General features: G+C 36.6%; 1 protein-coding gene and 1 long non-coding RNA gene across 3 annotated transcripts in view; one reads left to right on the forward strand and one right to left on the reverse strand.

The window, feature by feature from the left end:
* GABRA1 (gamma-aminobutyric acid type A receptor subunit alpha1) overlaps positions 1 to 2,960 on the reverse strand; it is a 57,584-nt gene extending 54,624 nt beyond the window's left edge. Inside the window, exon 1 of one of the 2 annotated variants that reach the window (XM_070569093.1) lies at positions 2,253 to 2,960. In XM_070569093.1, the coding sequence (XP_070425194.1) occupies positions 2,253 to 2,561 (309 nt within the window). In that variant the 5' untranslated portion in view covers positions 2,562 to 2,960. Of the gene's footprint in view, positions 1 to 2,129 lie in introns of both variants that reach the window. The other variant, XM_008529359.2, reaches the window with a different exon arrangement.
* LOC139075056 (uncharacterized) lies at positions 70 to 9,206 on the forward strand. The gene is made up of 5 exons (XR_011525084.1): positions 70 to 231; positions 808 to 967; positions 5,124 to 5,161; positions 6,473 to 6,514; positions 7,487 to 9,206. It is a non-coding gene; the product is annotated as an uncharacterized lncRNA (long non-coding RNA).
* Positions 9,207 to 13,828: the final 4,622 nt, after the last annotated feature.

The following is a 13,828-nucleotide window of genomic DNA, read 5'->3' on the forward strand; positions in this document are numbered from 1 at the left end:
AGGTTATAACCACTAGGGCTGACTGAGGCAGTTCAGATGAATGCTTTGAAGTCAGGAAATGACCTCACTGGGATATGACACCTCATTGGAAGCAATGGAAACCTGGACCATCCATTCTCCACTTTTCCCTTCCATTTCTCCATTCAGAAATATATCAGTGTCTTAATGTCTCCTGCAAAAGAATACAAGTTGAAATGCTTTCAGGTGACAATATTGCTCAACATAAAAACTGTGAGTTGTTTTTTTTCTCTAGGTTTTATATTTCCAATATAGTTTGAATTACTCTCTTCTTGTTGCTTATCATCCGAAAATTTTGACCTTTCTGATTTGAGTTGCCACAACTAAACTGTGCACTGAAATTTTTAAGCTGGTGTCTATAACAGGGAAAGCGTGTTTGGGGGTTGGGATGGGATAGGTTAATATGCTTTGATGACTGAATTCATCTTTGAATTCTGGATGTTCCTTGATTTCAGAAGCAACCATATTTATCTTTTTTTAAAAACCCATAGGAAACACACTGTTGAATGCCGAAGTCATGCTTTTAGTCTCTGCCTGTGATTGCCTTCTTATATATGCTCACTAATGCTTCTGTGAGGCTAAAGGACACAATTTATAGTCAAGCCATGTGCTGATCTCCCTCTCACACACAAACCACACTCACATAAATGTATACAAACATGCGCACACGCATCTTTTAAGCCCTCTCCAATTCTGCCAGGTTGCTGCTGGAAAATGTTTCATCTCAAACAGATGGAAGCTGGAGTGCTTTGCTTTGCATGAATAAGGGAATCTTTTTTTCTCTCTTAGGTAAAGTGCAATCAATCACCATCTGATTGTTGAATTTAGACTTGGTAGTGGGATGCTGGAGGAATGGAGGAGTACGGAGAGCTTAGAGAATTTTTAAAAATTGTAATCAATTTGTGGAGTCAATTTTTAAAAATCAGTGCACTACCTGGTTAAGAAGCAGGTATGGTAACACTTTATTTTAATATGCTAGAATTAATTCCAACCATAATTTGAGAAATGTTCAAGGTATCTGTTAGCACTTCCCTGGATCTATACTCTTTAGCAGAGTCAATGATTAATGGATTGCAAGTCTTTTAAAGCTTATTTTTCATTAAGCACTCTATATTTTAATGTGGTCTGCTTTTACGTACATCTACACAAATGCCTTCCACACTCTCGGGTATCATTTATATCAGTAAAAACCATTACAAACAGGCACGTAAGCAATGAAACATAATTGATGTGTTTAGAGTGAAATGGTCTAAATCTAGAGATAAGAGCAATGAGCTTCATAATTTTTATTTGATTTAGTGGCTGGTTTTGACACAGATGAGTTGAATATGACAAGAAATGTTGGATAAATATCATTATGTTAAAATATTGCACCTAAATCCACAATTATAATTCACCCTTTTATTAATCTTCAACATCTGTTATGAAGGAAAAACAACTTCTTTGACTCTGAATATTTTTTGGTCTTTATAAAAAAAGGTAATGCCTGAAGGGGTAAATGAAAGAAAACAAAACGCCAAGGCAAGGTACCAGAGCTTTTTGTCCTCCTCTGACATTTTAAAAAGAGAAAAACAAACGTATCATGGCACTCGAGTTGTTAAGAAAGTTTCTTGCAAATGCAAACAGAACAGTTTAAAAGAAATGCTAAGCTCCCTCCTCACCCCTTTCCACCTTCAACCCCCCCCCCCCCATCAAACACACGTACTCCGATACCCATACCCCATGCCACCCATATCAAATGATAAGTTGAGTTTTTCGTGTGCAGAATGGGAGAGACCCCTACACCAGAGGGCATATCAGCAGCGTCCACTGGAAAGGAGAAAGGCATTTTTACAGCCAGAACGAGAGAGTGCCTTCCCCAGGATAGAACATCGAGACAGGTTTTCTGTCCCAGCGTCGTAACTTTAGACGATGGCCCCCAACGCCCCTCCCCACCTCATCCCAGCTCCCTCTTGCAAGAAAAGACCAAAACAACATGTCACCACCCACCCCGCGGAACAAATTCAAATCTGCCTAAGAAAGGGGGAAAGAAAAAGAGAGAGACAGAGAAGAAAATAACGCTCCTATCGCTGCGGTTTTCGCCCAGAAAGAAAAACATTCGTTGTATCTACCTGCTATGGGATCACGCTCTTGTCCTGTTCCCTCTTTCTGTTTTGTCTATAGCATTCCTGTCTCTCCAGCTAGGAAAAGCCACGTTCAAAGCTCTATGTGTTGCAGTCCCAAGCCGCACTTACCTCGGGCCCCCTCTGGGCACAGGATCGCTCAAGACCCGGGAAAAGTCTGCGAGAGAAAATCGTGGAGATCCTGGAGCCAGCGCGAGTCCGCGAGTCCGGGCGCGCCGGGAGCGGAGGGGCGTCCTCGCTCTGCCTCTCACTCACTCGGTCTGAGCCATCATGGACTCTGCGTGCTCCTTTGCTGAAGATTTCACACCCAAATTTGCTTCCCAATATCCAATCTGCAGCTATACAACAAAAGATTTCTTTACCAAGACAGTAGTAATACGTCCCAGGGCAAACCGGATGTGAAATAGGCGGTGACTTCATGCCAGAGAGATTTTATTTTAGAAAGGAAGGTGGTACCAGCCTCTGGATCTGGAGACCAATCCGCCCATTTTTTATATGCAGCACAATTTAACTTGCACCGCGCTGGCCCTAATCCCCTTCTCTCTAGCTGCAGACTCAAATCCTTCTACAATCTGCTGCAAGCTTTCCCTTTTGGGGGGAATAGGAATGGGGGAGGGAAGGGTAGAAAGGGTTAGAGACATACGGACGACACTTAGAATCTTTTCACACTTTCAATCTATGAGCACTCTATTTTAAGGGATGTCCATTAAAAATACAACTGATCAGTATAACTATTTCACCTTTGATCAAATATTTAACCACTGCATGCATATGAATGAATGCAAGCTACGAAACAGGGCGATGCAGGGTTACACATGTGGAGAGCGATGCTCTTCTCTCCTCTCCCTCACACGTACTCCCACACACATGTCTGGTCCCTGTGTCTTGCAGAGTCACGGATGATGAGGGATTGTAGGGAAGAGTTCTGGCCAGTAGGGAATTGGCCACCGGGTTTAGAGAGTCTTTCGCACTTTCACAGGTTGTGAGCGCTTTCCATCCCATCTTAGTCTGTAGCTTAGAGGACAGCAAAAACGCGCTCCGGAACAGGGTTTTTAATCTGTGAAGGCAACTGTTTGTCTGTTTATGTTATGATGGGGAAAACGCAGGCTCCCTTAAATTTGGATTGTGCTGGGTTCCTAGGATGAGGAGTATTTAACTTTGAATAAATCGCCCGGATCATTTCTAGGTTTGAGAGTCATATCTCCATTTCCGGAATCATTCGCTTGCCTCGAACTCCATAATTCTCGGGATTAGGAAAATTGAAGAGGGGGAGGAGAGAAGATTAACAAAAAGATTTTTAGAAGTCAGGACAAAAGCCTCTTCTACTTTTTTTCTCTGCCCTCTTTTATTCCTCTCCCTGGTGGCTCTCCACCCACGAATAATTATACACTTAGAGAAGGAGGGTGTGTTTCCACATCAGTCTAACTACATTTCCAAGGAATCAGAGACGACTGTAGTTCTCTCCCTGGATTTTGTGAATGGGTGTTTGTAGCAGGGAGGAGACGGGTGCTGTCTTCCTGGGAGCGCTTACCGAAATGACCTAAAACACTGGAGCTGTCCCTTCAGCACTTTCGCCCGGACTAGGTAGGAGGTGCTGAAGAGACGGGGCGCCTCCATGTAACGCTTCTGGTGAGTCAGGTCCGAACTTTGGTGAGCTCCCTAGCCGTTTTCCCCAAGAGGACTTCTAGCAGAGGAGACGTTTGGGATCGGGGCGGAGCTTGGCCAAGTGAAGAAAAATTCTAAATGACCAGTCCCCTCAGAGGTTTCTGATTCTACAAGTGTTCTTTGACCTTGTGCTGCAATGCGATCAGCTTACATGATTAAAACTTAAGACAGGTATTGAAATGACAAGGAATATAAAATTGAAGGCTATATTCAGAGTTGGGCTAGTTTATTTTCTGAGTTTTGAAAGAGAAGTGTTATTGGGAAATGATTTTAGAAATAAATCTTCAAGGAAGGGAGATTTGAAGATTATATGATATGCTTGTTTCTGGGCAGGAGTTGCCTACTCTGTTCAGAAACAACAAATGTCAATGTATCCTAAAAGAGATCCTTTGAAGAAACATCATAGCTTCCCTATGTGACATTTCCTAATTTTTATTTATTTATTTGCTTATTCATTAACTCACTTATTGAGCAGTTCTGAGACTAAAACTCACTTTAGTAAGGTTTTGAAACCCTGGGTTAACAATTAGAAAACATTATTTTCTCACCTGACAATATATAATGCAATTCCATGGTTTTGTTTTGATTCAACAAGGACTGATTGTCCTAAAAATGTGAGCTTTTAGTCTTTTTTTTCTCTCCTGGTTAAATTGTCACAGTTCCTTTTACTCTCCTCTACAAATTTAGAATAACTTCCTATCCATCTGATGACATACAACCAAATCACTCTACTGATTATGTTTTTTTCAAGCACAGTCACTGAATCTTTATCATTTGAGTAGTAATCTCTGAGAACAATGCCAATCACATCTTGCCTCAAACTAAAAGTGTTATGTGACTATCCAACAGGGTACAATTGCTCAGCATTTCCATATATTTTAAAACAAATAAATATTTATAAATAATTATTGAGTTTATCTTAAAATTATACCATGCATATGGAAATGGAAATGTCCATACTATGATTCTCTATTTAAGATACTCAAAAGTAGTTTTTACTAGATAATGTGTATATAATTTGTTTTGGGACATGTGTGTTTTTAATAAATAAATTTAATAAATAAATTGTAGTTGTTTAAAGTATTAATAATTTGCTCCAAAAACAGCAATTGCAACTCTAAACTATGAACGTGTTTATTATTTTCCATCTAAGGTATTATTAACATATGCACATAAAAACAGGGAATAAAATGTAATAAGTTAATGGCAAAAAACAAAAAAAGAAATTAGTAGCAAAGATATAATTTACTTTATAATGTCTTGTTACATTTACTCTTTTACATAATTGTTGACATTCTTGTTTTTTCTGTTACCCAGGAGAATAAATCCTTTCAAAGTGTGGACATCTGATTGAAGTAAGTTCTTGAAACAATAATAACCATGATGTTTAATATTCTTAAAGTGTTTACTCAGTGCCAAGTAATGTGCTAACCAATTTGCATAAATCATTCAATTTAATTCTCAGCACAAGTCCATGAGAGATAGTCTTAATATCTCTGTTTTACAAATCGCTCAATAAATTATGGATCAGAGAGAGTGAGAGATTGCTCAAGGTCACACAGTTAATGAGTGCTCATGCTAGAATGCAAACCCAGATTTCTGACTTCAAAGCTTATTCTCTTAACCACACTTCTTTCTACATTACTTTATTTCCTTACGATGTGGTTGTGAGCTTACGTTAAAATCTGTTTTATTCCTCTTATGTCTATGTTTGGCTGTCTTCATATCAGTTACATAAAACCTACCTTTGAATATTTAAAAAAAATATTTATTCAAGATGACGTTCTTTCTTTCAATGATCTAGTGCATCCAACTGCAGCATAATGTCAGGTTTACTGTAGTATTTCCAAGTTTTCTGCTACTTCCTTCTGTCTCAGGAGGCCAGCTGCAAAGGCCTTCCAAATAGTCTCGAGTTCTGGGCAGAAGGGATTTGAGGTCAAACCCAGGACCAGGGATCCTGGGGAGGCCTGATAGCTCTATTTCCAGTGTCGCAGTCTGGTACATTTTGCTTTTTCTGTCAATTTTAAATGGCAGGAAGCCCTGACCTAATTGAAGAAGTGGTACTGATTCTTTTCAACAAAAATGTTTTTACTTCCTCCAACTAAATGTGAACCAAATGAGAAAAAAAAATAGCAAGAGTGTTCTCATTAATTCAGTGTGGCTTTTTATCATTCACAAAATAATTTTGGGTGAGGGAGGAGAAGAGCCAAGTAAAAATGATAAAATATCAAATAAGTTTCAGCTAAAATTTAGAATAAAGTGCTCTTTATAAAGGTATTTTCATGGCTCAGATAGATACATTGAAAACATATTTTAATGTTAACATCCTATGGAACATGGTTATCAATCAGCAACAGTAAACCCACAGGTTGCATTTAAACATGATTTCTCCTATATTTATGTATATATACTTGGATATTTATATAGAATGTTTACACTCACCAAACTAGTTCACTTTTTCTAATTTCCTTGTGCATAATACAGACCATCTTGTGAATGAACTATACTAGCACATCCAGAGGTTATTTCTTCTTTTACAACTGGTATTGAGATAATAGCTTAGTTGAGAAAAAGAAAAGAATTGTGCTTTAAGTAATAGAATAGTTTTCGTACCTTAATGTAGACACCTTTGTCATGTGGGTTACTCAGACAAATTCTTTTTGCAGACTGGAAGGCTAGTTTGACATCTCAGCATAGTGACAGACATGGTAAGTACAGTAAAATCAAAACCAAAATTTTCTCATATCTGAGTCATAAATGTTTGGCACTCTAAAGGAACTTAGAGATTGTCTGCCCCAACCACTTTGACAGATCACAAAGATTATATAATTATTGCTGTGATCTTTGCAGAAGTTGAACCCAGGTTAGCATGGCACAGTGAATGCTCCTACATGGCTAGATATCTGAAGACACCTAATAGCTGTGTGACCATTGGTACATCCCTGAACTTTCCTAACCTCATCTTCTAAAGTTTTAAAATGAGATAATGTTACATTATTAGCTGGTTGTGGAATAATATGGGAAAATAAATGTGAATCACATAGTCCTCTTGCATGACAACTAACAGGTATGCAATGAAGCCAATTTCCTCTCTCCCTCTTATCTCAACAAATTCATTATTTTTTGTGCATTTTAGTGCATTCTCTATGGCACATGCATATAACTCCTAATACTGTTTTTATTATCCATATTTTGCATTAAGATTTAACTGAAACATAAAATCCTCGGTTATCAAACAAGATAGTGTGACAAGTTAGGTCCCATGCCACCTTAATCCTAAGCCCATGTGCTTATTTCTAAGGTGTTCTGAGAAAATGAATGCTTCTCACTACACCTGCCTTAGGCATAGAGTATTTTACATACACTCTAAACCAGGAAGATTTAAAGAGCATATGCTCCAAGATAGAGCCAACCACAGCACATGTTTCAACCACAGCTACTACAGTCAGCCACGGACTCCCCCAGAGGAACATTTTACAACATTATTTTTTCATAAGATTTAAGAAGGATCCAACCAATACCCGTCAGGAATAAAATGTATATGTGCGACCCAGACTCTATTTAATAATCATGTAAGTAGGACACTATCCAATTTTCTTCTGTGGCAGCTTTCAGTTTATCAACAACTCACATGTAACCTAGATTCACTGATTTTCTTTCAAAATCTTTTCTTTTCACAGATGTCAAACCCATCAACCCAAGCAGGAAAATGCAGACTTATTCAGAGTTAAGAGGAGTGATAATAAGCTAACAGTTGAAAGAAATTATTTATTTCCAAATATCAACAATTTTAAAAACTTTGAATAAGGGTTTAGGACTCTAGATTCTATTGGCAACATGAATATTGCAGTGTAAGCCAGGAAGGAGGTAAGAAAATGAGCATAGTTTATTAAAATGCTATCACAACTCTAGCTTAGATATCTTAAAATGCTATGTCTTATATGACTTGATTAAGGTAACGTTCATTCTCTATTTTTATAACAAAATTAAGGCATTCAGGATGTATATGTGTTTTCTTTGGCAAACTTTAAGTATGTGTGTATGTGTACACATTGTCTCTGTGTAAACTCTTTTAAATCGTAAGAATGCTTATTTACCCCTGTTTTTCTTTGTTAAGGTGAACAAAATGAATAGATATTCAATCAATATCATTTAGTAAGTGTCTGGTATGCAGAAAGGAAAAATAAAGATCTCAGCTGGGGAATCAATTTAGAGAGATTAATTATCAGAAATAATAAAAAACAATAGATATGTTGCCACCAAGAAATTGCGTTTACTTTATGCAGAATCTTATAGCATGATTAGGATATACCTAGAATATTTGAGAATTTTAATGTGGCCTCATTATCCTATTGGGCAGATGCATTTACATATTTGTTTGAAATCATAAACCACAAAAAGTGACACAAACATTAAAGCAGCATTTAAAAAAATCGTTCATCATGCCCCGAATGGCCATAGGATTTGTGGAAAGGATACGAAATGGAAGGATTTACTAGAACAAAGGTCAAGAATTAAGACACTAATGCCCCATCTGTTTAAGAGCTCCCAATCCTTGATGTTTACAATAATTGTGTTCTGTGGAACGAAATGAAAACGAGTTGGTGAAATGTGGATGCATTTTTTATTATGGAAATTTACAAATATATCCAAATGTGACAAATATTCTTGTGTTAAATGTAGAAAATATAACTTATTAGATTTTTTACTATAATTTACAACTATACAAAAGAATCTCTCTCAACTTACCCCTTTCCAATTTTGCTTATAATAACATTCACCAAGAGTTTTCTTAGAGAAAATTTCATAACCTCCAATTTAATTGTATATATATTGAGCAAGGGTAGGGAGGGAGTTTTAAAGATTAGTGATAATCATTTTTAAGTAATTTTGTTGATGAAACAATGATAAGCCCATGCAAATCTCAGAAATGTAGACTTTCTCCCACGAGAACTCACAATTTGTCCCAGAAAGCATTGCTCTGGATGAGTAAAAAGATACAATATGAGAAACCATATCATCCAATACCAACTTAACATAAAGAATCAAGATGATAAATGAAGATATATTTACTTGCCCCACACTTCAACTGCTTATAAAGATGACAGCACATAATTGCCTTTGAAACATGTAAAATGTGATTTTGAAAGCAAGTGAGTGGGCTTACTGTTTGTCACTACTCACATTCAGTGTTAGAAATTCAACATAGGGGCTGGCCCTGTGGCCGAGCGGTTAAGTTCGGGCACTCCGCTGCAGGTGGCCCAGTGTTTCGTTGGTTCGAATCCCGGGCGCGGACATGGCACTGCTTATCAAACCACGCTGAGGCAGCGTCCCACATGCTACAACTAGAAGGACCCACAACGAAGAATATACAACTATGTACCTGGGGGCTTTGGGGAGAAAAAGGAAAAAAATAAAATCTTAAAAAAAAAAAGAAATTTAACATAAAGTAGACCATTCTTAAATTCGCTCGAGGAAATGAGAGAAGGAACTCCAAAATACTCCTTCCTCCTACTAAATAAGCTCTTATTTAGTACCTATAACATACCAGACAGTATACTCAGGGTTTTTTTTTTTCACATAATTCTTTCAACTGCATTCTTACAATAGTTCTGTTCACAGATAGAAAATCTAGGTTCAAAAAGAATAAGGAGCTTTTCCAGAGACACATGGCTTATAAATCAGAACTCAGATTTGAAACCAGGCATGGATTTTGTGGCTTCCAAAAATTTGCGATTGTAAGGCAATGAAGGTAAAACCCTTCCATGTAGCCTGGGAGTAGAACTGTCATGAGAAACTCATGAGAATATTTATGATCGCAAATATTTGGAATGATGAATGAGAGTTCTTATAAATTAAAATTTTTAAAAAGTTTAGTATGGGAAAGCAGAATAATGTATTTAAGACAGTAGAATTTGGAGTCAGACATTTTCTTTCTTTGTCAATTACTGTTTGGCCACTTAATGTCTCTGAACTTCAGTCTCTTTATTTGTAATAGAAGATTAATAATTTCATTTTACACGGGACATTCATGATATAGTACTTGCAAAGTAGTTAATACGTTAAAATATTTTCAACGGTTGGTAGCTATGGTTATTATTAACACAATCTTTACAATGTGACCTCCTGTGATACACATGTAACTTTTCATAGAACATTTGTTAGCTTTTCAAATATTGAAATTAACTTTTTACACATGGAAACCAATTAAGTTGAGACTTTGCAGTTGAACCAACTCACTCACCAAAATTTATCATATACCAGATTGACCATTTGGTTTTTATATCATATAGGTATAGCCTGAAGCAAGAAAGCATTAGCCTTTGCAAGGAAAGTGAATTCATTATTTCAGAGAAATTTGACTCAGCAGGTGGTAAGACATAAGACATAAAATGCTCAAGGCTGAAGTAACTGTAAGACTCAACCATAAGCCTGCAATAGGAGGTGAAAAATTCTGTCTCCATCCAACTCTGCTCAAGTATTTTGCCAACGTGACAATGTAGGTTTAGTGAAAATAGAGAATGGCTTAATATCAAAATCAGACAAAATGGAATACAAAGTAAATGGGATAAAATTAATGAATAAGTAAGAGGTTAAGGAGTATTACCTACTCTTGCTATGTCTTACTCTTTTGTCACAATAGTAGATATTGCTGAAGTAGGAAACACTTCAGAAACTCTAGAAGAAAATATTGACAGACAGTCATTTATTATGGATTCAGCAAATTCTGAAATTGCAAAGCAAACTTTACGAGACAAAGAAAGAATCAGAGAACACTCTTGTGGAGATCTATTTCTATACCATGCTTTTTCTTTTATTTATTTTTATGGGAATATTTCAACAGGGAAGTTCATTTCATTGTGAACCAAGTGAGTCATATCACTGTTCTGAAACACAAATAGGAACTATTACTGAATTAAAAATCATATAAAACATTATGTTTTGCTTTATGCTTCTTTGACAGACTTGTTTAATAGACTGGTTTGAGTTAAGAGTGTGCTTCTATTTCTTCTAAACTATCAAAGTGAAATAAAGCGAGAACTTAGACACAGTGTCTGAAAAGCAGCTTAACTAGACTGATGTTCTGTTCCTATCCTTCATTATTAGCTCTGTGAACCATGTTAAAATACTATAGTGACTTTTTAAGTGACCTTGAGAGACTCATACCTCTAGGAAAGCTAGCTATTTCAGGGACGGAACTGTCCTAAGTTAGTCTGACAGCCATATGTGTAAGTCATGATTTCAGGGCCTGGAGAAATTTTTGTCAGGCACCCGAGCAAGTCAGCAATTCAGATCTGCCCTGTGGCTTTGGAAGAATATGGTTGGGGAAGGTCAGCTAAGGTTCAGAAAGCCTTTGTCAAAGGCTTAAGGAGGATGCAAATACAAGCCTTATTCTCAGACAGGGCAGCATCTCTCCCATATATATGGTCGTGAAAGACCTCATCACTTATGAAAAAAAAAAATCCATTACAAACTGTGGTCTCCTACCCTCACATTTCCTAAAATCAGTGGACAATTTGGCTCTGAGCAACATATAAGAACAAAGAAAATAAAAAATAAGAATAGAAGATGGGCTAATACCTTCTTTGATAAGAGCTTGTGAAGCACCAGGAAAATATAAGAGAAAAATAAAAAACATTTTAGGACTAAATTTGTTTAACCTTATGGTAGCTCCTCTACTGTAACGCGTGGGTACCGGTAGAGAAAGTGTAAGATTTGAAATTGTCGTCCACAATTTTCTTATCTTTCTTCCCTTTGATACGTCATTCTTACCCTAAAGTTCCTAAAATCCCTTCTCTTTTGAAATACATTGATTAAGACGTAAAGAGAAGTATGGTCTTCAGAGCTCAGGACATCAAATATCATGGAAAAATATAATTTTACATAAAATCTTAAAAAAAATGATTCCTGAGTAATATTAGCTAGTTATTTGTGCCGTTTTCATTGGAAGAGGCCTCAGCAAACATCTGTTGTTCACATCATTATTTCTATCTACTGTCCAAATTTAAATCCAAATCCAGATTTGAGATTCCCTCATTTGACAGCATCCTCTATTAAAGGACCCACCTGCTCAGGCCTACTGCTTTCACTTTCTCAGGCTCATTTGCAGAATTCGCATCTATATATATTACTGCCTTGCAGTTTCCAGAACTTATTTCATACAAAATCTTTACAAATGTACTGAATAATATAACCAGATTATTTTTAGAACTGATTAAGTCAATTCAAAAGTTCCTCTGAAGGACCAAATATGAACAAAATCACCAAGAATTTTTTTGGGAAAAATATATCTAAGCATAGGGATTGTTCTGCCACATTGGTCTATCTGGTAAAACAATCTGTATGCCTAGAAACTATAGTAAATAAATGCAATAGTTCTGGTTCAGAAAGATGTGTACAGCTATAAAAACAATGCAGTGCCCAGAAAGAGATCCATGCTTGTATGAGAAATTTTATAAGAAAAGGTAGTATTTCCAATTGATGTGACACAATTTATTATTAAATACATGGCACAAGATTGTGAGTCACACATTACAATGAAACAAAAGACAGACGAGAAAAACCCTTAAATTTAGATTTGTACTTCCAACTGTAAATAAAAATGAATTCCCGGGGAAGGTAGGAATCTACAAAAATTATGTAAATCAATTAAATCAGTAACAAAAGGCAAACAACTCACAGAGAAATGGGTTCCGAGGATGAAATGGTACATCAGTAATGAGATTCTGCTAACAGAAGCATGGGAGCAGATATTGAACTGCAATTGTGATCAAGGAAATGCAAACTACAAAAATATAATGTCCTGGTGAGCAGATTAATAAAACTTTTTAAAGAATTTAATGTCCTTATTTAATGTTCATCTGAGTTTTTGGTAATAGAATTGGCAGCAATCTGTTAGTATACACCAAATTTTGATACCAAAATTTAAGTCAGTAACCCTATTTCTAGGAATCTATTCAATAGATATTTTAGTGCGAGTGGGGAAGGGTAAATCTAATGGAGGTTTAATGTAGGATCATCTGTAAATACCTCTAAAATTAGAGCCATCTTAAAAGCTCAAAAACAGGGAAATGGTTGAATACATTTTGATATATTCACATCATGAAATCATATGTAGTGTTGTAAAAAAATGAAGAAATCTTTACCCATTGGCACAAATAGATGCTTGCAATGTATTGCTGAATCAAAAAGCAAACATCTAAATAGTATGATTTCTGTTTTGCAAAATATGTATAACATCAAGATAAAATACAAGTCTGAAATGGTACCCATTTCAAATACACACAACTGTCAACAGAGATCATAACTGTTTATTTTATCCTTTCCATATAGTACAATTTTTTTTAGTATCTAAACATTTTATAAAATTTTTTATAAAACAATGACTAAAAGAGAAGAATATGAGTTTGATTCCTGGGTACAGACGAAATGAATCAATGACACTGGCGTCCGCTTAAAATCCCGGAAGTCTGGGGCTGGCCCCCGTGGCCTAGTGGTTAAGTTAGCGCGCTCCGCTGCAGGTGGCCCAGTGTTTCGTTGGTTCGAATCCTGGGCGCGGACATGGCACTGCTCATCAAACCACGCTGAGGCAGCGTCCCACATGCCATAACTAGAAGGACCCACAACAAAGAATATACAACTGTGTACTGGGGGGCTTTGGGGAGAAAAAGGAAAAAAAAAAAAAAACCCAGAAGTCTGACTCTAGGTTCACAAAGACAGGTTTGTTATCATAATTATCACCTAGAAGGAGCTGGATTCTCAAAATTGCTGAGATTTCATTCACTCCTCTTAGAAGCTGAGGAGGAAGTGGCAGCACGGTGCTAGAAGCTCATACTCACTTTCTCCATCTCCCTAATTATATAGTCATCCAGGAGTAACACTTCCCTTCCGAAATAAGGCACTTAGTTCAGAATCTTAGGCACTGCTCCAAATAATGTGCTTATAGGTTTACTGTAAATTCAATAACAAATGATTAAAAAATAGAGTCTGTCAATCAACTGAACAGACATGGTTAAGTATAA

Source organism: Equus przewalskii, chromosome 13 (genome assembly GCF_037783145.1).
Source record: "Equus przewalskii isolate Varuska chromosome 13, EquPr2, whole genome shotgun sequence".
Lineage (NCBI taxonomy): Eukaryota > Metazoa > Chordata > Mammalia > Perissodactyla > Equidae > Equus > Equus przewalskii.